Source organism: Gekko japonicus, unplaced genomic scaffold, assembly GCF_001447785.1.
Source record: "Gekko japonicus isolate JY-2015 unplaced genomic scaffold, Gekko_japonicus_V1.1 scaffold84, whole genome shotgun sequence".
In the NCBI taxonomy this organism is placed as follows: Eukaryota; Metazoa; Chordata; class Lepidosauria; order Squamata; family Gekkonidae; genus Gekko; species Gekko japonicus.
Window position 1 is genome coordinate 1639289 of NW_015159712.1, and position 22534 is coordinate 1661822.

The window sequence follows — 22534 nt, forward strand, 5'->3', positions numbered from 1 at the left end:
ACAAACTCATCTCTCTAAAAACACCCAAATTCCTAGCTACTAATCTCCATCTTGTTCTTATTTAACTTCAGACCGTTAATCCTCATCTGCTTGAACTCAGCCTCCAAACACTAGTTCACCGTCATTAGTGTGTTTGCTGTCATTAAGCCATGGTTCAAATCGCCATGACAATCATTGGGGGGCTTTGTACCAGTCACTCTCTTTCTGCCTAAGCTTTCTCAGAGGATTGTTGTGAGAATAAAATAGAGGAGGGTAAAACTGTGTATGCCACCCTGAGTTCCTAAGAAAAAGTGTGAGATAAAAACTGGGTAGATCAAGACAAAGCAATTTTATTCTTCATGTCGTATCATCGTTCCATTGGAGTTTTGAATGGTAGGCAAATAAAGTGTTAGAGAAAAGATGGGCCTCTCCAAACATCTGAGGACATGGAATTAATACATGAGTTTTATTTTGCCACTGAAGGGACAAATTCCATCAGTGTAAGGTGTGACCTGCTTAGGATTGCCAGCCTCCAGGTGGGGCCCGGAGATGTCCCAAAATTACAGCTGACCTCCAGACAACAGAAATCAATTCCCCCAGACTCTATGATATTATAGCTCCCCTCCCCAAATTCTTCCCTTCCCATGTTCCACCCCTCAAATCTCGAGGCATTTCCTAGGCTGGGTTTTGCAACCCTAGTCCCGCCACTGAGTAATCCCTTTATTGGTGGGGCACACCTTGTGCCAGCAGAATGTACCACCATTAGCTGAGCAGGATGGTAGTCTACAACCCATTATGTATAGAGTAAAGTATTACAGGATTAATTTTGTACCCTGTTTGTCTGCTGTGTGACTCAAGCCATGACAATGATCCCTCTGTGATTGCAAATTTATATGTGAAAGGTTTATTGAAGAATTTTCATGAAAATAGTGGATTGTTTCTATACAGAGAGCTTATCAGTGTATAAAATCTTGCCCATTGTCTCCCCATTGTCTCAGTAGTGAACATGAGAAGAAACTGTTTTCAGTTCTTTAGGAAGAATTCTAGGCTCTTAAAGCATACTTTGTGTTCTTTTTAGAAGACTGTGACTACAGCGTCTATGATCACCACTAAGACACTACCTCTAGTCCTAAAAGCAGCAACAGCAACCATGCCTGCCTCTGTTGTGGGTCAAAGGCCTACAATTGCCATGGTGACTGCCATCAACAGCAGCCAGAAAACTGTCCTTAGCACTGATGCACAGAACACACCAGTCAACCTCCAGACAACAAATAAAGTCACTGGTCCAGGAACAGAGGCAGTCCAAATAGTGGCAAAAAACACAGTCACATTGGTAAGCAGGTTCTGTGGAAGATTTTGAAGGCTAATTGTGCATGAAGTGATATATAAACACAGGTGTTAAGAAATTATTATTTTAAATGAATTTAGATGATTTTATATAATTTACTGTTTGAATAACTGATTCATGTCACTGCTGCCCTAATCATTCCTTGGCACATGGTGAGAAATAATGTGAAATGAATTTTACTGTATGGGATTTTACAGTGCTCTGCTTGCCAAGTAGGTATTTTTTAAATTCCGGTTTGGTGGCTTATGGACAGACTTTCCATGTCTTGGTGGAGTGGTTTTTCATCTAGATTTCTGTTTTGAACTTGAGCTGCTTATGTGAAAAAATTGAGACTTTGTGTTTGCTGTTGTGTGTCCCCCCCGCCCCCTCCCCACATAATGGGATTTTGCCAATGTTTCCTCATCCTGGAGAGTGTGCTTTCTCTGGGGGATTGTTATGACTGTGTAGTTATTCTGACAATGAGTCTCACAAAGTCACGAAGCAGTTGAAACATGCTAAAATGTGAAAACTAATTTGAATTTAATTTATCACCTTGTGAGTAAGACCAAACATTTAAACAGAGCCATCTGAGGTGGAGTCCTATTATTTAAATAAAAATTGATCCAGAGCTGCAGCTGTAAGTGAATCCATTTACTGCTTTAAATATCACGTTCCAAAACAAATGGCTTTGGATACAAACAGTATTCTTGCTTATTCCAGAGAGAACCAAACTTGTGCATTTGTCTTGTGTAGTACCATAGTACTGATTTTCTTTGACTAGAAGTTCTGAATATTAAAGTTTTATACATTTTATCAAATGTTTCAGAACATTTCCCCACGTTATTAAGCTGTAGCGAACTTTATGAAGTAAACATTGTGTGAAGCTCCATTTGAATGGGCAGCCACCAAGCCAAATCCAATTTTACTTTTACTATATGTAGAGGAGTTTAGCACATAAAACAAAATGAGAATTCAGAAGCTTCAGAGATAACTGATTTATTTTTTCAATACAACGAGGCCTTAGAACTTACATTTGTATGAAAAGGGTCCATTTGACTTTCCAGTAGGACTCTTCAGAGTGTTGGTTTTGAGAAAAGCCAGCTGTGCTTCAGGAGCTTTGAAATCACTCATCAAACCCAATTCCTTTGCTTACTTTTCCCCTTCCCCATCTGACCTTATTTCTGTTGTTTAGCAGGTTCAAGCTACACCTCCTCAGCCCATCAAAGTGCCACAGTTTATCCCTCCTCCTAGACTCACACCTCGTCCAAATTTCCTTCCACAGGTGAGTCTGTCAAAAATGGACTGAGGGGAGAGGGGAAACTTGACCTATAGGAAACAGCTGTAAAATGAACCATCTGCTGTTCTAAAAGGTGCATTTTTTAATGAAGGAGAACACCAGATATTCCATGCAGTCAATAATTCTCTTTTATTGAACTATACCCAGTATGCTTTCCAAATTAAATCTCCAGCTTTGCTGGGACATTTGCTCTATCAGTTCTCCCTTACAGTGGCTCAGGAAGAACCAAATGACAATAAAAATAATATAAAATGCCTTTCTTTTTTGTTAGATTTTAATGTGTTAAATATTTTTACTGCTATTTAATGTGAATTTTCAGTCTTTTTGCTTAAAAAGTAACTGTAATGTAATGTCGTTTGCTCTAGTTTCCTGGTCCTTTGTTCCACACATGAACTGATTGAGCTAAAAAGTAAACCTACTTGAGCAAATAGCGGCTTCTAAAGTCAAATCTATTAATACCTGCACCTGATGAAATAGGGAATGTATGATATCTTATGCATAGTATTTCTAATGACTGGTATCAGTTTACTTGCTGTTTTTCTTTTAGAAGGTGCCAGCCATATTTAACTGAATCTACATCTACCTCTCCCCCCTACTGACTTTACTTGAGGACAAGAACCAGAGAGACCTGGGTTAAAGTCCCCACAGCTGGCCCCCTAAGGGACCTACCTCATAGGGTTACTGTGAGGCTAAAATGGGAAAGGAGGAACCATGTATGCCACTCTGAACTTCTGCTGCACATTCTGCAATACATGTGTGCCCAGCCAGTACTTTGGTTACTGGTCTTGAAAAAAGTTATATGGGTTGTAAAGCCAGTATACCCCTTTTATAATATGAACAGTATAACTTTTCCCTATAAAATAATAATAAATGTGTTTTTACTTGCAAAAAGATACAAGTATTGTAGAAATGTGTGACAATTTGTAGCACCTAACATTTATGCAAGCCTTGTGGATGGGTTTAAAAAAACCTTGAAGCTGCTTTCAGTTTTTTTAGGTGCTTATGCATGTCATAAATATTTTTTAAAACTGTACCATAATCTGAAGTCATAGTTATGTCTGTATTGATTAAAAAGCTATCAATGCTAATGAATGCATGAAGTTCTTTTTTAAAAACATAGTTTATCTGTCTCTCTGTACAGGTTCGACCTAAGCCAGTAGCCCAGAATAACATTCCTATAGCCCCAGCCCCACCTCCTCCTATGCTTGCGGCTCCGCAACTGATTCAGAGGCCTGTGATGTTGACAACAAAGTTCACGCCCACCTCCTTGCCTTCCTCACAAAACTCCATACACCCAGTCCGTGTTGTGAATGGGCAAACAGCAACCATAGCCAAAACCTTCCCAATGGCACAACTCACCAGCATTGTTATAGCAGCCCCAGGTACCAGGCTTGCTGGACCTCAGACTCTACAGATCAGCAAACCAAATGTTGAGAAACAGGTACAGATGGAAAAAGATGCCCTCTGCAAATAGTTCATTGTTTTACTACTTCTGGGGTGTGTAGTTAATGGGGTGAGGTGTGAATACTCAGCTGACTCTGACTTATGTTGATAATACCATGTTCTGCAGAAGATGATTGGGAGTATACCAAACAGTTTGTATGGGCAGATGATTAGTTTGTGTTTTCATATAAAATACCTCAGAATAATCATTACTGGTTTATGCTTTATTTCTGCTGCATTAGTATATGACCCACAAGAATATTTCCCCACAACCTTGCTGACATTTCAGCTGAAACTGACATGCAAATGAGCTCATAAACTTAAAGGTCTTCTCAAATTCATTATTACTGGTTACAGCTAACTTTCTATAAGTAATACATATAGAGCCCCAGACTGTAGAAAGAGGAGTAATGTGAGATTTTAAAAGTTGCCATTTCTGGCAAATGCAGGCCATTTAAACTGCTTTTTGGAGCTAGTGACTGTTTCAAAAATTTGCTTGCCTTCAGACCTCTTGGACTAGACATGATTTCTGTGTCTGATCAGGCATGAATAAATGGGAAGAGAAGGTGACTCATTTTTTGCAACCATTATTCTGTGAATAGATCCTCTTACTTAAAAACGAGTAAAAGCTCATGTACGTTTTCCACTGATACAGCATTACAACTACTGGTAGTATCATGAATCTGGTAACAGTCCTATGATTGACGTTTATTTATGTAAAACATTTCTGTTCTGCCTTTCCACCCAAATAAGGTCCCCAAAGTAGTCAATGTCAAAACATTAAAATATTAAAAGCAGCATTTAAAATAAGGTGTTTATATAAAATATTTAATTAATTCAATAAAAAATATATATACATGCAAACACACACAACAACACAGCCAAGGAGAAGAACCAGTAAGAGTTTCTAGTACTGGGACTGCTATACAGACAAAGACCTCTAGCACCAGTCCTAGTGTACAAATGCCATGAAAAGCACTTATACTCTTTGCTGGCCAGAATGTAAGAAGCAAGGTCTTTGTGTTGTATCTTCTGTCTCTGAGGTAGCCTGTGTGAACAGAGGAAAGCTGGCACAGGTCTCAGCATGTCCTTTCTGGCTGTAAATGATCAGAGAGTAGAAAGCTTCTTCCGGTAAAGGCAGAACAAGTCCATCTGCCCACTTGCCAGACTCATGATGCTGCTGTAGCTGCATCATGGTAAGCCACTGTATACAGACTGACGGGATCCGATTATCTGTAGGAAATCAGAGCAAGGGATAATAAAAAATAATATACAGTTTCCAAATGTTTGTTCAGGATACTTTATGTGTGTTTCTCCTGTTTTGAATTATGCCTACTGTCCTGTTTAAATTATTGATTTTAATGAGTGTATTTTAATGTATTTTATGGTATTTCATTATTATATACATTGTAAACCGCCTTGAGTTCCTATAAGGTAGAAAGGCAACTAATAAATGTATTAAATAAGTCAAATAAAATAAATAAGAAAAGTGGAAATATTTTAAGTCTTCTTGGAACAAACAGATGTTGTTTTATGACTTCACAGCCAGGTCATAAAGTGAAGGTCATTGTGCAGGCATTTATGATTCTACTTGCAGAGAACTTAGACATTGAGGGAGCAACTGAGCTTCAGGAAAACCCACATTCTCAGGCGCTATAGAGAATTAGTTTTGAGGCAGATTCTTGTTATAATGAACAATGAGTGAGAAAAGTGAAGGATACTTCTCCCAGATAGAATGATGTCTAGACTTTTCACAGAATGTTACTCTGTAAGGTATCAACTGATCTATAACCATTCTACTTTATCAGATCAAATCTAAGTGTCAGACTGTCTTGGTTTGGCTCCTGAACTGGGTTTCTAAACTTCTTAGAAGTGCATACTTAGTGTTCCAGATCAGTTACTTGGTTTGGACAGTTTGCCTTCCAGAATGTGCCACGTTTCTTAGGGAAGGGTTTTTTTTTTGGTGTGCTGTCAGATTTTTCCATCACTTTCTTCATTGTACTGCTCAGTGTTTTTATTTTTTTGTTTTGCTAAAATACAAAATGTATCTTCTGTTCATTTTCTTCTGTTTCATTTTCAGACTATCAAACCCCAAGCAGAAGCAGAAGAGAAGCCAACAGAATCTCGTACAGTTACCCCTCCTGCACCACCCAAGCCAAAACGAGAAGAAAACCCACAGGTACTATTAAAAATGTCCACAGTATTTGTTACAGTAAAGGGTATTCCCCTACCATATCTCATATATTCCTTTTCTCTTAATGCTTCCTTCCCACTTTAACAGAGATTCACATGTGTCATTACAACATTACTGAAATAGAGGTTAATAAGATTAAAGAATGCTATGTCTTCTTTCATATTGTTCACCCAATATTTTCATAACTGGAAGAACTGGGGTTTCTGCACTGCTTATGATAGCGATAATGCTTGGTGTTTATATAGCACTTTAGAATATTCAAAGAGCTGCATATAGTCTCAGTAATCTTTGCAGTCATCCTAATGGGAAGCTAATGTTGTTATCTCATATCTCAAAACGGAGACCAAGAGAACAGTGGTCTACCTTAAGGTCCATGGTAAGTTCTCAGCCTGACTTCCCAACAGCTCATGCTGTGAGCCACTGTGCTGCATAATATCTATTTTTATTCTGCCCTTCTTCCAAGGATATTGGGATGATTAGGGAGGGGTGTGTGTGTATGTGTTTTATACTCACAACAGTCTTGAAGTTAGAGTTAACTGAGAGCATGTGAATGATCTAAAGTCATCATCTAGTGAACCTCATGGCTGACTGGGCATTTCAACCCAGGACTCCCTAATCTGATTGGTTAATCTTGCCCTTTCAGAAGGTCAGAATCCCATTATCCACAGAAGGTTCTGCAGTCTCAAAACTTCATTTTAGAATTGGAGGTTACAGAAACTGAGATATTTGGATTTCTAGTTTGTGTGTTATGTTATCCATACAAACAGATTATGCCAATAAATGAAAAAAGCTATCAAAAATTTGAAGTATATCATAGGACATGGCAGTTTTGAAATGTACCCTGGAACGTTCCAATTCTGTTTGGGATCGTTGTTACTCAGAACATCCTTGAACTGTTTACGGAAAATATTTCTCATGAGTGTGAGTATCTGTGATACTTGTATATTCAATTCTCTGAGGATTTACAGGATTATTTCATTTTATCCTTTGAACAACTCTGTAAGGTTAATTAGGCTTACAAATGGTGATGTGTCCAAGATCACCCATGAGTTTCATGGATGAGCAGGAATTTGAATTTGGGATTTCCACATCCCTAGGCAAGACTGTAGTTGCAACACTGTACTCATTCTTGAAAACTGTATGTTGTTTTACGATAATCCTGATTATTTGAAACCTATAAAAATTTTCCTGCGTATCAGGTAATATACCTTGTGAAAATAAAAATGTAATATTAGTGCACAGTGAATTATAAAGGGCTATAAATTCTGCAACAGGAGAATACCAGGACCTGGAAATAATGAAGCCTTCTACCATTTAATATGCAAAGCAAGGATTTCCAAACTGCCCAGCTGACTGCTGCATAAGCAGTTTGCTCAGAACATTGTGGCTGTATGCATTTTAAAAACACAGCCAAGTTATTCTATTCTTAGATTGCTATAAAGGGTATGTGTAATGGTGAGTTTCAGAAAGCAGTATCTAAGTAGGGCTGTTCAGGTCAGGTATTTATGGGATAGGGTTTCTGATCTCCATAACCCATAATTTAGAATTCAGGAAACCAGCTTTCTGTGCTAATATTTGGTCTAGTGTCATATTCACTGTTCATCAGTATCACATGAGGTGCAAAAACAGTACCTTCAGCAGAACTGGGAAGGTATTTCTGATTTCAGGCTTCCTAGGTCATCAGTAAAATCAGTAAACAGTTTCCGTACAGGGGAAGGAAGGCATGAAACCCAGACCTTCTCCTGAGCTCTCACTACCCCATTCCCCAGTATAATTTTGAGGGTAGAAAACCATCTGAAGAAACTTAAGGGATAGTGACTTGCCCAAGCTGTTTCAGTGTAGCCTGCAGGCTGCTGAAATCCTAATTTCATAGCTCCTGCTTCTTTCTTTTATTAAAAACCTGACACAAAGGATTTCCCCCCCATCAGTTGTAAACTGGACTTTGAGAATGTGTGCCTGCATTAAAAAGGTTCATCTTCGTGGTTTCTGTGTAGTCCTCTGTGGGACTGCGCATGCACAGCTGTAGTGATGAAGGTTCCAAAGCTTTCTTGTGTTTTCCAAGGTGCTTGGCGTGTTCACCCTTTCCTTCAGCACACACCAGCTTTCCCAAACCCAAACTGGCACAGGATGGAGGTGGGGAGAGCCCTCCTCCCTCAGTCCTTCCCTTGCTGCTCCCCAAGCTCAAATTCAATGCACCATCGGGCCCAACACCTGATGAGGCACTGGGGGATCTCAGAAAACCTCAGACGTTATGCAAAACCATTGATAAGGATAGTGAAGCCCTTGGAGCTGGATGTGTTCGGATCTGAAGCCCTTGCATCTGATACTGAAAATCCTGTATTCCTATAACTCTGTTCCAGTGGCATTCCCAATGCTACAGGGTTTACTAGACATTGCCACAAATATTTGGGCTAAACCAGCCTCTGTGTTCCACAAGGTAGTTATAAAGCATGTTTAGGGTGTGAGAGGAAGGTTGTGATTTTCCTTTTATACACCGCTTGGCTAACCTTTTAGTGACAGAGATTATGCCATCTAAACACCATTCGGGTTTCCATACCTCACCTTTTGATAGAGAGAGCAGAAAATTCGATGGCATAGGCCACAAGATTTACTCTTCTGAGGCCCAGACAATTAAGAGTGGCCAACTTCAGAGCCATCGTGAGGAGGTACTAGATATGTTTGTGGGATTGTGTTTCCCAGTACATAGAGATTCTGCCAGATGACAAGAAGAAACTGGCAAAAGCTATCCAGACAGGAGGGGTCAAGTTGGGTAAGCAGCCATTAAATGCTGCTAGATACATCACAGACTGTGCCAGTAGAACCATGGCTTCTGCCATCATCCGCAGTCAGTGCTCATGGTTGCAATCAACAGCCCTTTCAAATGAAATCTGGGCTAAAGTTGAGGTTGCCCCCAAACGTCCATATCAATTGAGGATTAGAAAACATAAAACAAAATGAAGGCTGAAGGACTCTGAATTGTGCCTTAAAATTTTGGATTTATTATTGGATGCTCTTGGGGTTCTCTTGAACAGTACAATCAATGGATAAAAAGATAAATAATTTAGCATAACCGACTATGTTCAAACTAATACTAGCAATTTAAGATTAACATTTATATAAGTTGTTGTTATGATCTCCTATTCTTGGGGTTTTAGTTATTAGTGGTTTTCTTTCCTTTCTCCCTAGATATAGTTATCTCTTCCTAATTTTTCATTGTAGTTTGTAGTCTATTAAAAAAATGCAATAAAAAATCCCCTCCGGGGGGCCAATTTTTTTTTTTAAATTAACAACAGTTATGGGTAAGTGGAACCCTGTTTTTCTCCAGACATGTCAGCTACATTTCTTCCATGTTCTCTTGTGTTAAGATGGTGGTGGGTTTTTTTTCTTCTTTTGCAGCAGGCATGTAATAGATGATACACAGTTGATCCTGCTTTCCTTTACAGGCTTCTGGGGACCCTGATGGAATCAAAGTTTCCATATGTGTGTGTTTAAAGATGTGGATGGATGGATGGATGGATGGATGGATGGATGGATGGATGGATAGATACGCTTGTCCGTATTTTAAGAATTTGCGGCATACCAGCGGCAGACTGCTATGTGAAGTGTGGAGCTGCTTTGAATGATAGTTCCATGAGTTTGTGTTTACCATCCATCATATTCACACAAATGATCTTCATGCTCATGTTGTATCAAAATATGTAGCAATGTTTGCTTTATCTCTTTATGGAGTACTTCAGAGAGGTACCAATAATAAACATTAAAAGAATAAAAATTAACACCATTTCCATTAATGTGTTACTTACTGTGTCACCTCACACTTCACTATGAATTTCATATCTCTTGTATTTGTGAGTGAATAGAGGTTTTCTTCTTTGCTTGATACAGAAACTTGCCTTCATGGTGTCTCTTGGACTGGTTACACATGATCATCTAGAAGGTAAGAAAAATAACCAGGTTGTTCCCTTTCCATACTTTCTGGAAATAAATCCTGTGCAATATAGTGGGAAGTACTTCCAAGTAAATATGTGTACTATAGGACAGAATAAATTATTTCTGAGCTCTGAATCTGAAGAAGAAGTTTAAGATACTGTTGCTTAGAACATAATTTATCCCATATGTCAGAGTGTAAAATCTTGGAAGAGTGTATTTACACTTTTGCTAAACACACGTGAAATATTTTCTCTTCTGGGATGAAAGTAGAACAGATGCTTATATTGCTGAGAATAGTGATTTCAGAGTGTTTCACTGTTGGCCGGAAAGGGAAATGCTTGCTACTCAGCACCTGACTTTGAAAAACTGACCTAAAAGGTCAGCGGACCTAAATTTATTAGAGTTATAGGATATTAACATAGTTTGTTCAGTATCTGAACTACTGCAGCATATACATGATATAAATATTGTAACACTCTTTAGGCTCATTAATATGAAGAATGGTGAGATATAAACAAAGTAAATAAAATAAGAGATCTTTGCACATCTGTCTACTCCTGGCATCTGGCCAAACTGCCTTTTGCCATAATTTATATTACAATATGTATCTATGTCTATGGTAAGGCCTCATATCCTTTTTCTTCATCTTGGAGTAAATTGTCATCAGCAAAACTTGTGTGACTCAGAATATGAAAGATAAAAATCTTGGCTGACAGCTGTTCCTTTTCAGTGTATAGGCAGCCATTTCTAAAATAAAGCTGGCAAAACATTTACTTCACTTACTTATTTTCAGTTCAATTTATGTAACATTTATATGGTTGTACAGCACTAACTTTGCATAAAGCATATTAGAAACAGCGTCTCCTCATACTGACTTGCTCAGGCTATATAATGTGGCTATCATTTCTCAAATGCTTTTATTTCTAACCTGATTACTTCTTTCCTTAAGAAATACAAAGTAAGAGACAAGAGAGGAAACGAAGAACAACAGCAAATCCAGTGTACAGCGGAGCAGTTTTTGAACCTGAGGTATAAATCTATTGCAAGAAGGAATTTTGCTCTGTGATTATGTCTTATGTCCTTGAGGGTTATCAGAAGGCTAATTAGCTTGAGAAGGCCACTGCAGCAGCATGAACCTCAACTGTAAATGCAAGAAGTTCATTTGGCTTTATACTTCTTCCCTTGTTTCTTCTTCCCCCTTCTCTGGAGTGGTTACAGATTCAGTATTAAATTATCCAGTCTTCTTATTTAGATCATATTCTGCAGTTCCCTGCTTCTGTCCAGATATCAGAATTAGCATGAAAAGCTAGACTTTCTGTATGGCTGGTCTAGAACATATAATGACCACAGTCCAAACAACTCTTAAATCCAGTTGAAATTAATAGAAGTAAAGCAACGATTCAGTATGCAGTGGATCTTAAGCATACTTACTTTTTCTAGATTGTACCAAAAATGTACATAATTCTTAAAAATAAAGTGTAATGTTATACATATGCTTGCTGGAGACTTTTCTTGGTAAATTGTTTATCTATTTTGTTCCTTTTTTCTTTTCTTTTGTAAAGCGCAAGAAGAGTGCGGTCACATATCTGAACAGCACAATGCATCCTGGGACACGCAAACGAGGTAAATGTCTCATTAGTATCTTGTACATGTGTTTCTTTTAGATTGAAAGACAACATGAGATAATTTTCTAATTCTGAATACTCACAGCAAGCATGATGCAGCCATGTGTGTAGCTGATAACCAAGAATATCATATGGATCAGTGTCACGTGTGTCAGCTGATCTATAGAAGTATGCTACTGGTAGGCTTGGGATGTGGCCAGAAGGCAATGATGGATAAGGCTGTAAAAAAGGGATGTTCCTGTATGAAGAATTTCTTAGGCAATGGAAGAATTCCAGTCCTGACTGCTAGGCTTAGATGAGGAGAAGAGATGCCAGCATAGGCTCCCCTTCTGAGGTCTTTTGTTGCCTAGGAAGGAGGGGATGCTTTTGCACTGTGATTTACTCAGGACCTATACTTGCTGGTGCACATCTCTAACATCTAAAGAAAAGTAATGCATACTGAAAACTGGCAAACTGCCTGTGAGCCAGTTCTGAAATGAAGTTTAGAAACTCTGCAATTTAAACCAGAAGGTGGGCAGAGCAGGATGTGGGACAGAACCAACCCATAGAATGCTAACAAAATAGAATGAAGGACATCTGTTCATCCCTTATCCAAGTTACATTGCTTTGATGATTAACAAAACATTATGGAAATAATGTATCTAGTGTTAAGAGGAAAGAAAGCTGTGTTGCATGTGGATTAATTTGAAAAGGAATATGCTTCCACAAAAACTTTTCATTGAGTTAGGAAAGTTTTTGGCATTCACTTTTTCCATCTCAAATCTTTTTTCTGCCCTACAAAAATCAGATGAGGTTGAGCATTTGAGTCTGAGATGCAGCTCTGTACCTTCCTGTGGCAGTTGCTGTCAGTACAGCTCTGCTTTGTGCATTCCTAAATCTTAGATTACCAGGAGATTCAGATAACCAGGAATCAGATAGGGATTACTTTATGGATAGTGTGTGCTACTAAAACATCTGCAAGTATTTAGTTCTTGTGTCTGAGACAAGATAACAGTTTTGATCTGCTTTGATAGTTGCTATGTTGCTAGAGCCAGCCAGTTGCATAGTAATAGTGGAGCTTGGGTTTGAGATTGATTTCATTTGCAGTACTGAAACTGTGACTGAAATAAGGGTTCATGTTTCAAATGTGGTATGATAACCTTGAGACACTATGGCTTGATTCCTAAGCAGTGTGAGTGGAGTTGCTCTCGATGAAGACAACTTTCCCACCTTCCCCCTCAAACTGCAGCTTTCTGTGCCCCCTAACATTGTTCTCCTGTAGGTTAGTGGATCTGAAGGAAGAATGTACAGGGCAATTTGGAAATCTGCAGCAGTAGAAGGGGGCCTGGCAAACATCTCCCTATCTGTCTCTGCAGACAGAAAAACCATTTCACCAGAGGGGCGGTGGGGGCTGTGGCTTAGTGATAGAACATCTGCATTGCATGCAGAACAACCCTGGTGCAATCTCTGCATCTCCAGTTAAAGGAATCAGGTGGTAGGAGATATGAGAAACCTCTATCTATGACCCTGGAGAGCCATTTGTCTTCAGTAAAACATTACTGACCTTGACGGACCAAAGGTCTGATTCACTTCATGTGTTCATGTGTGTGACCTGCTACTGTGGCAACAGAATAGCACTTTAGGATACAAGCCATTGTGTGTCTTAGCCATGTAAGAGAAAATGCACAATCATGCGTATGTGTGAGTGATTGGATGAGTGATTAGGTGACTGTATTGTCTTTGAGTCTCAACTGATTTTAATCCCACTTTGAAATATAGTGACTAAAAGTCTTTCAGTCTTTGGTAGTTTTTGATGTTTTGGAAATTATAGGATGTTCTCATTGCAAATCACATTGAGCAGGCATTCATTTTTCATAAATTATCACTATACTAATACTGATCAATTGACTCATCAGTATATGTGATTGAGATCACATGTTCAGATTCTCCTTTCATTCCTTGAGGAGTCTGATTCTGGATGTGTTGCAGTTTTGCAATGCTGTTGGCATTCTGTCCTTAAGCAAACAGAGAACGTTGGCATTCTGTGCCACCTGACCTGTCAGGTATCAGCTACAGAGAACAATGTTTGAGTGTTTAGCTCTAGGCTTCTGTCTGTTTCCTCCGTCTCTAGTTGTGTTTAAATTCCTTTTTGTAACCTTTAGAATAAGTGCATTTCCAGTAACAGTAAGCCCTGAACACAAAGTGCATGTTACTAATAAGGTGTACAGTTTGAGATCTTACTGCAGCCATTGTTAAGATTTCAAAAGAACCTTCACACTCCCAAACTTGGTATGGTGATGGTCACTCCCATCTGAGTTACTGCAGAGCTATTCTGTGTGCTGACAGAGAATTGGATGTCCTTGTGGCTTGGTGGGGGAGGGGTACTTTTATGTTCCACCTGAAGGCTCAGGATAATATGTGGCTTTTAAAATATTAAAATAAGTAAAATTATCTTTCATTTTCCCCAGACATTGCATTTATGCTTATGAAAACATCATACATAGTATCCAAAAATGTTTAGAATTGTCCAATATCTCTAGAAGCAAGTGAACTTAGGGGGAAGATCTAGTTTTGATAGTGTCATCTATCATAAGGTAATATGATGGAAGTATCTGATAATTGAAACCAGTAGAACTCCAAGGAAACTTTTTTTTTGTACTTATGGAGAGAGAGAGAGAGAGAGAGAGAGAGAGAGGGAGACTGTGTGTGTTTGGGGGGGGGTACAGTTCTGAACTGATGATACATGATACAGGCATGTCAGAGATTGTGCTCTTCTACCATCTGAACAGCTGTTTCCCTTCTTGTAGTATGGTCTTTCCTTGCACAGTTTTCTTTTTATATATCTTGACAATAACTTACAGGCTTCACTTGGCTTTCTTTCACTTGTGACTCTTGCACTAACTTCCTCTCTGTACTGCACCACTTCTTTTTTCATGCTAGCCAATGAGGAGCACTGGCCAAAGGTATGTAAGATTATTCTCCCCCCTTTTTTGTTCCCTTTTGTTAATGTGTAGGTCGTCCTCCTAAATACAACACGGTGCTGGGGTTTGGGGCTCTGACCCCCACATCCCCTATATCCAGTCATCCTGACTCCCCAGAAAATGAAAAGACAGAGACCACATTTACTTTCCCTGCAACTGTTCAGCCTGTGTCCCTGCCCAGCCCCAGCTCCACAGACGTAAGTAACTCTTGCCAAAAGGTTTGCTGTTAAAGAGACCATACTGAGCTAGCCATACTACAGGATTTGTTTCTCTAGCTATGTAATTGTTATGGTAAAACATCATACTAGGGGCCCACCCCTTCTTCAGGTCCCTCCATTTCTACTTCTTGTACTTAGGCTCTCTTCCCTCTGAGTGATAAATACATTCTGTGATTGCTATTTCCATGGGGTAGACTTCCTCCCCCTGCCTCCAAGTGAAGGTAATGCGGTGAAACAACAGTGTTTCCCTGCCCTGCTTGGCTGTGAGGCAGCATAAAAATAAGTTAAATAAATAAATGCTGCCTCAATGGTGTAATGGCAGGAGGGGAATGAAGCGTGTCACATCAAAGCCTTAAAACAACTGCTGATTGAGATTGAAAAAGGAAGGGGGGAAAAGCCATACAAAGGAGCTCAGGTTACCTTGACACAGGATCAGTGAAGTATGAGAGAATTGTCTTAACTGATGCCTGGCAGAGCTACTTGTCTTCTGTAGATTTCTACACACATAACAGCTTGGAACCAAGTATTATTTTTCTGTGTCATAATATACCCCTGTCACTTTACGGTGCTTGGACTCTTTGGAGCTGTCTACTCTGCTAGTTTACCACAAGCTATTGCTGAGCTAACCCTCAGTTGATTTACAACACAATCTATTTTTTAGTAACTTTAATTACTGGGGGGAGAGGGAATCCATCATTCATATGAAATATGGCCTGGAACAGATTATTCTGGGCTCACAAACTTACTCAAGTAGCATCACTTCTCTGTTTCTTTACTTCCTCATCTTAAGTAGCTCCATGGCTGTTTCAAGACTAATGAACAGCTTTAATATGCAATCAAACATCTGAAAACTCAGTTACAGTGGGAGGCAAGTGTGCCTCCAGTGTACTTCTTAAACTGCTGAGCTGAGAGCTTGCACTGTTCATTCATTAAGTAAGCAGCTTGAGAATCGTTTTAAGTTGCATGAATATGTCGATGACCTCAGTGGTGCAAGCCAAGAATATCCAAATCAATGACTTCATCAGCATCTATTATGTATCATTTGCTGTTGCAAAAGAACATTCTTTTTTGTGGCCTCTCTACAGTCCTTTATGTGAGTTCTGTGCAGGTGCAGATGGTAACTCCAAACAGTTCTAGAGTTTTAGCCAAAGAATCAGTGGTCTAATCCTTCTTTCTTGAGGACAGACTCTTTCCTACTCCTGTTCTGCCACAAAGTAAGCAGCTCTGTTACAGTCACTTTCTTGAGGACAGACTCTTTCCTACTCAGTTCTGTTCTGCCACAAAGTAAGCAGCTCCGTTACAGTTATCTGGTGAATTTCTCCTCCCGTTAGTTTTTTCCTCAGCACTAGCTGTTAGAAATTCTATTTCTTCATCCCCCTTTTCTTTCCCTTGTATACATATAAGTAGTTGCCCAGCTCTCCTCTCCTTTACTCTTGGTTGGGTTTCCAGAAAAGCTGCCTGTTTTTTAAATAGCCTCCTCCTGCAGATGCAATACTGTCAGCCTCTCATGACCACAACCTCTGCCTGTTGTTTTTAGGAGAAAGCCATAAAGCAGCTTCTATTGTAGGAGCAGTTTGGACAAACCCTGAGGTCCAGACTTAGGGCCCTGCTTGTGGAGCAATCTTTGCCTGCTTGGAAAAAAGACTCATCTGTCCTCTGCTGAGCCAGTCTACCATCATGATCCTCTGCTGTCAGAGCCTGGGCTCCACAAAGCTTCTGCATCTCCAGTTCACACTCTAGCTGTTGAAATCAAAGATTTGCCACTGGCCACACATTCTCCATGATACTCAGGGACCTGACTGAATTGACCTCAGCAAGAACTTAGATGAACATTAGAAGATGAAGTGGCAGTATACCAAATCTGGAACATCAAATGATATTATGGAAATACCTGCCCCATCCAATCTGGCACCAGCTTTACCACCCAGAGTGGTACCAGTGCTGCTACCTACTTCAGGACTAACATTGAACATACTATTGGTACAAGCTGAGCCAATCCTGAAGCAATTCCATGTGGATTTTTAAAGAAACCTCTCTCAAGATAACATAACCTCCTGTATTACAGTGTTCTCAGTTGGGGAAATAGATTGCACCACTTCTCTCATGCCCATCGATTCAATATCTGCAAAGAGTGCATAAATCATTAGGATTCATATCACTGCATCAGCAGTCTCCAGACTGGCAACAGAATCAACTCCGTTGTCATACAGTGGGTAACTGCCCTTGGCATGATGGTGGTAATCAGTATCAAGACTGACTTGACAACAGTTGGGATGTTTGGTCCCAGAATTCACCCTAAAGTCCAGATCTCATAACAGTACTATTTGGACATTATATTACCTGCCATCTGCTTCTTGCTTTTCACATTTTACAGCAACAGTATTCATCACTCCTTTGATCTTTACAAACTTGGTTCTGGCACAGCTTGATCCTCCTCCTACCTCTATTGAAGAACCTATTTCTTCTACAAAGTGGCCTCTAGTGTCAGCACAACCACTGCCACTTGGTGACATTTGTGTAATTAGCACCCAGAGTAATTTGTGTAATTAGCTAATTCATGCTATACTTTGGCCACCAAATGAGAAGCGAGCACTCACTGGAGAAGACCCTGATGCTGGAAAAGATTGAAGGAAAAAGAAGAAGGGGATGGCAATGGATGAGATGGTTAGACAGTGTTATCGATGCAACGAACATGAAATTAGGCAAACTCCAGAGCACGATAGAAGACAGGAGGGCCTGGCGTGATGTGGTCCATGGGGTCGTGAAGAGTCAGACTCGACTGTGCGACTGAACAACAACATGCTATATCTCTCCCCACAATGCAGATTCCACATCAGTCTTCCTTTTTCTTGTTCACTGCTGTATTGCCACGGTAATATCCTTTGTTACTGCTCAAATGGATAGAGCAACAATCACTATTTTGCCATTCAAATCACTCATAATTCTCCATCTATACACTCTGATGATAAATGTCAGGATTCCGTTTCTTTGGCTTCACCTTTTTCTGATACTCCACAAGAGGTCTCTTTAGACCACATTACTGGAGACCAAAGTCCTTCCTTGTAGTCAGGGAATCTGAAAGTTTGGTGGATCTCAAAGAGCAGCTGGCACTAGCTCTAGAAATGCAAGTGTAGCGATCTCAACCAATTTGATTTACCAGCTTGTCCTGAACCTAATTCCCAGCATCACTGCTAATGTTTGCAGTCCTTTTTCAAGCTACTTAAAGATGCATGATCCAAACCATCATCTATACAACCATTGTCTCCGTGCTTGGAGAATATGAAATTACAGTAGTACATGTAGAGTCCTTCTTTCCCCAAAAAAACTTACCTCAAACTCGACAGTTGTCCAGTTGTACGGTGCTAAATAGGATTAAACACCACATTCCGCACCCATTCTTAGCAGGCAGAAAACTACTCAGTCAATGCACTTGTCATGCCTGTTGCCAGTTATTTAAAGTACATGCCTCTCTACCAGTATTACCTTTGGGACCAGCTGAATCCAGTCTTTCAACATATCCTAAAGGATAAATCCATCTATGATTGAACAGATGGTGAAGCTTAGTTAGGGATGGATCTTCCATGTAGTCAAGTTCAGCAGTATGAGTCTGATGTTGGATGTTCCTGTTGCTCTTGGAGAAAAGGTCATGGTGGAGTGGAAAATGGAGATTCTGATCTTTGAAAAACAGTAGTGAACCAGAGAGATTTTAAAATTTTGCCACCATTTGTTACTATTAGGATGCTTTTTCTGACACAATTCTCTGCAGTACACAAGGAAATAGCAGGAAAGGTGGGAACATGTAAATAAACATCTCCCATGAAGGTTTGACACTTACCCTGATGCATTACTGGTGGTAATCTTCATTGTTGTGTTTGGCAATAATGTATTTGTGTAGAATACCCTCCCCCTGAAAAAGTAAACTAAGATAGCAAGGATGGAAGGATTATTTTGTGCCATCTACTGAGTATATTCATCTTGAGGTCTACACCCAGGAGGCAAAGTGGCAACCTTTTTGGTGTTCTCAGTGTTCATCTTCCATTATGCCATTAATGTTTAGGTCCAACATGATGCCTCTTTTGGGTAGACTGTGCTGTGTTCTGTCTTTCTGTGACCTGATACCAGCACTCTTTGCTAAGCAGATCACTTGCTAATCATCTCTGTATAGGACTGCACAGAGACCAGGTTGCTTGACAGTAACAGATGTTCTCTGAGTGATCATCTGTGCAGTTGCCTCTTTCACTGCTGCTGGCATCTCTCAGGCTACCCTTTTTATGGGAGCTGCTGAAGGAACTGAACAGAAAGGCACCCCGCCAAAGCATTCATAGAGGGATGCTGCCCTCTCTTGGAAAGGGCTTTTTTTAGCACTAATTCTTTGGCTTGAGCTGTAGAACACCCAAAATTGCCTTCTGTGCTGGTGCAGAACACACACGTAGGACTGCACAGACCACTTGAAGAGCACCAGTTACAGGTAAGGAATCTGTTTTTTCTGTAGATTTTGGGTCACTTCCTATTAAGAGCCAGATTCATTAGTTCTCTGGGTATTACATTATTGATGGAATCTTCAGAGCTGTTTATTTAAGTAGAAACTATATCCTGACTCTAGTTTGTATGGGCTGACTGACAGTCAACATAAAATATAGTCTTAAAATGCAGCAATCTAAGCAGTTTGGAGTTTCCAAAAGGCAATAGTAAAAACTGATCAGAACAAAAGAGACTAGCTTTTTGTTTAAGCTGTATATTTTAATGGCAGTTGGGACACACAATATTCCTAAGAGTTAAGAAGTTTGGAGAAAATTACTAGATTCTTATTTTTGCATTTATGTTCTAAATAAAACACTTTTGTGTATCACCATTCTAGTTACTATCTGTAGCTCAGTTTTAAATAATGATCTTAACTTTCAGTAGTGGTAGAACTCAGGTTATCCTTCAACATTCAAGCCTAGAATGTCCATTAGATCTCCAAAACCTGTACACATCACATGAATATGTCATAGCCTCAAGAGAAATATCTCCCTCCTTTGATGATGATGATTCAGAGAGGTTTGTATTTCATGTTATTTGCTAAGTCGAATCCTGTACTTCTATGAATATCTACAACTGCAATTAGTAGCCAGTTGGTGAAGAAACTGCTCAGAACTGAGATGCTCAGTTACAAAATGCAAGATGCAGAGGAAGGCTTTTTGAAGCCTAATGTACACATGCAGCAGAATGAGATGGTAATGACATATAAAATATAAACTTGATATATCTGCAAGTGATATTTTAATGATATAAGTTGAAATACATAAATGTATGATAAATTAGGCACGAGTTTGTTAAAGAAATGAATGGAAAAGACTTCCCGTTTATGGCGCCACACTAGCGGATGCGTCTCCCGGACCTCCTGGGGAAGCGATCCACGCACCAGCAGTTGGGGGGGGATTGTTGGCCCCCCCCGCCGGAGCCTTTGAGAAAGGTTCATAGCCATGGGGCTTTTGAAGGGTGGCCTCTTTGCCAGCGCGTTGCTGGGGAATTGAGGCGTTCTTCTGCCCCGACGGTCCTACCGCCACTGCATCTGTAATGGAACCAGAGCCGCCGACCGGGACAAGCATTGGAGATCAGGCGTATAAAACATACCTTGAGCGAGGTCTCCGGACCACCAATGAACAGTGAGTCGAGTAAAAGCGAAATGCCAGGAATTTAAAAGAAAGCCCCCCTGGGAACGACAGGACGAGCGAGTGGGGGAGGGGCCCCTCCATACGCATAAATATAACAGCGATTTGCCAAGGGGGAGCTGAAGTTTAAGCGTTGAAAACTTTTTAAAGAAATCAACCAGAGTGCCAATAAGCATTTGGGCGAATTTCAGAGACTTTAGCAAGTACTTAAAAAGTAAACAATCCACAAATATGGTGTGGAAAAAAACAGAGAATGACAATCAAGCAAAAGTGAAACCACCGGGGAGTATGAGCCCGTGACCGGAAGATACCACTGAGTTTTCTAAACTGTTAGCGGACTCTTTGTGCCCTCTACTAGACCAGATGATGAATATCAATCAACAGCTGACAGCTTTAAACCAGAATCTTGCAGCTCAGCAGCTCCAATTGACTAAAACTACAAAAAAGACAGAGCAAACAGCTGAGAAAGTGAAGGAAATGGATGCCAAATTTAAAAAGGTTAAGAAAAAGGTTCAAATGCTGGAAAAGAAGCAAGTTTCAGATGAACTTCAACTTTTGCAGCTACAAATGAAGGAAGCTAACTTAGTCCTCTGGTTCCAAGGGGTCCCAGAAGCAAAAGAAGAGAATCTAAAGCAACTTTTGAGTGACGCGCTAGCTCCAGTTACAGATTTAAAAGCGGAATATCTTGTAAGCTAAATGGATGTGGTTTATAGAGCCTATTCCGTTTATATCAAGAAAAATAATCTGCCTGGATAGATAGTAGTTAGATTCTCGAAGAGACACGTGAGGGATCAATTCCTGAAAGCAACTACAGGAACACCCTTGAAAATTGGAGGCAACATTATCAGGATTCTAAAAGACATTCCATTTGAAATAAGAAGAGGAAGAAGTATAAAGACTTGATTCTGTTTTTGCAAACAAACAGCATTTCCTACAGATGGTTGACCCCCCGAAGGCATCATTTTCAAACTGCAGGATAAAAAAGAAAAAAATTGACTCTGTTTCCAAAGCGCATGAGTTCCTGAGACTGCAACTGGGAGAGTCAGGAGAGGACGGCAAGGACAAAGAAGACAGCAAACTTAGTGATGAAATGGACTATGCTACTTTCGACGAGGACTTTACTTCAGAAAGGGGGGCGGCAGCCCCCAAACAAGAATACCAATTGAGGATTAATGTTTGTTATGTTTTTTAAAATAAAAAACTATTGACTAAAAAAAAGTAGTAGAAACATTTCAGAGTGTACCATTTCAAATGATTGCCTGTGAGGGATTACATTTCCCTGTGATTGGAAAATTAGAACAGCATGCGAAAAGCTAGCCTAGAACCTTCATCCTTTTTTTTTTTTAATTTGCAGGGAACAAAAAAAAAGTGATCTTCCCACAGCAGTCTGAAAAGTTTATTTTGCCACCTGAAAATTCTGCTACCTGTTTGCTGTGTAGCCCAGGTCTAACTCTTAGTTATTCAGGAGGAGCATGGAAAGTTAACTGGGTGGAATCTTCAGTAAAAAGGATACAGTCTTTAATAGCACAAACTCAAATCAAAGGATGCCATATCACAGAGCTTCAAGAGGGATTCAGCAGTATAGAATGGTAATCTCTGGAATTCAGTTGGAAAGATGTTCTCAGCAGAGTAAAGCTTTGGCTTTCACGGGTTCAGGAAGTTTAAGTCTCTGCTGATGTTTGTAGGTAGCTTTTTCAGCAGTTGGTACTCTGACTTAAAACATTTAATATTTTATCCTTAATGAAGACATACTTCCGGAGGCTGTGGAAAACATGTGGCATAGTTCATAAATATTTTATCCTTAATGAAGACATACTTCAGGAGGCTGTGGAAAACATTCATGACAAATGTTCAATCTGATTTAATTCCATTGCTGCTCAGGTTGAGATAGAAGATTCAGTGTTGTA

The 22534-nt window shown here is 39.8% G+C and overlaps 1 protein-coding gene across 1 annotated transcript in view; it reads left to right on the forward strand.

The window, feature by feature from the left end:
* Nucleotides 1-22534, forward strand: part of PHF21A (PHD finger protein 21A) — a 180200-nt gene that overhangs the window by 149101 nt on the left and 8565 nt on the right. The window contains exons 6-13 of the mRNA XM_015408418.1: nt 1058-1312; nt 2499-2588; nt 3745-4044; nt 6127-6225; nt 10126-10177; nt 11120-11199; nt 11733-11793; nt 14789-14952. Coding sequence (XP_015263904.1) covers nt 1058-1312; nt 2499-2588; nt 3745-4044; nt 6127-6225; nt 10126-10177; nt 11120-11199; nt 11733-11793; nt 14789-14952 — 1101 coding nt within the window. The remainder of the gene's footprint in view (nt 1-1057; nt 1313-2498; nt 2589-3744; nt 4045-6126; nt 6226-10125; nt 10178-11119; nt 11200-11732; nt 11794-14788; nt 14953-22534) is intronic.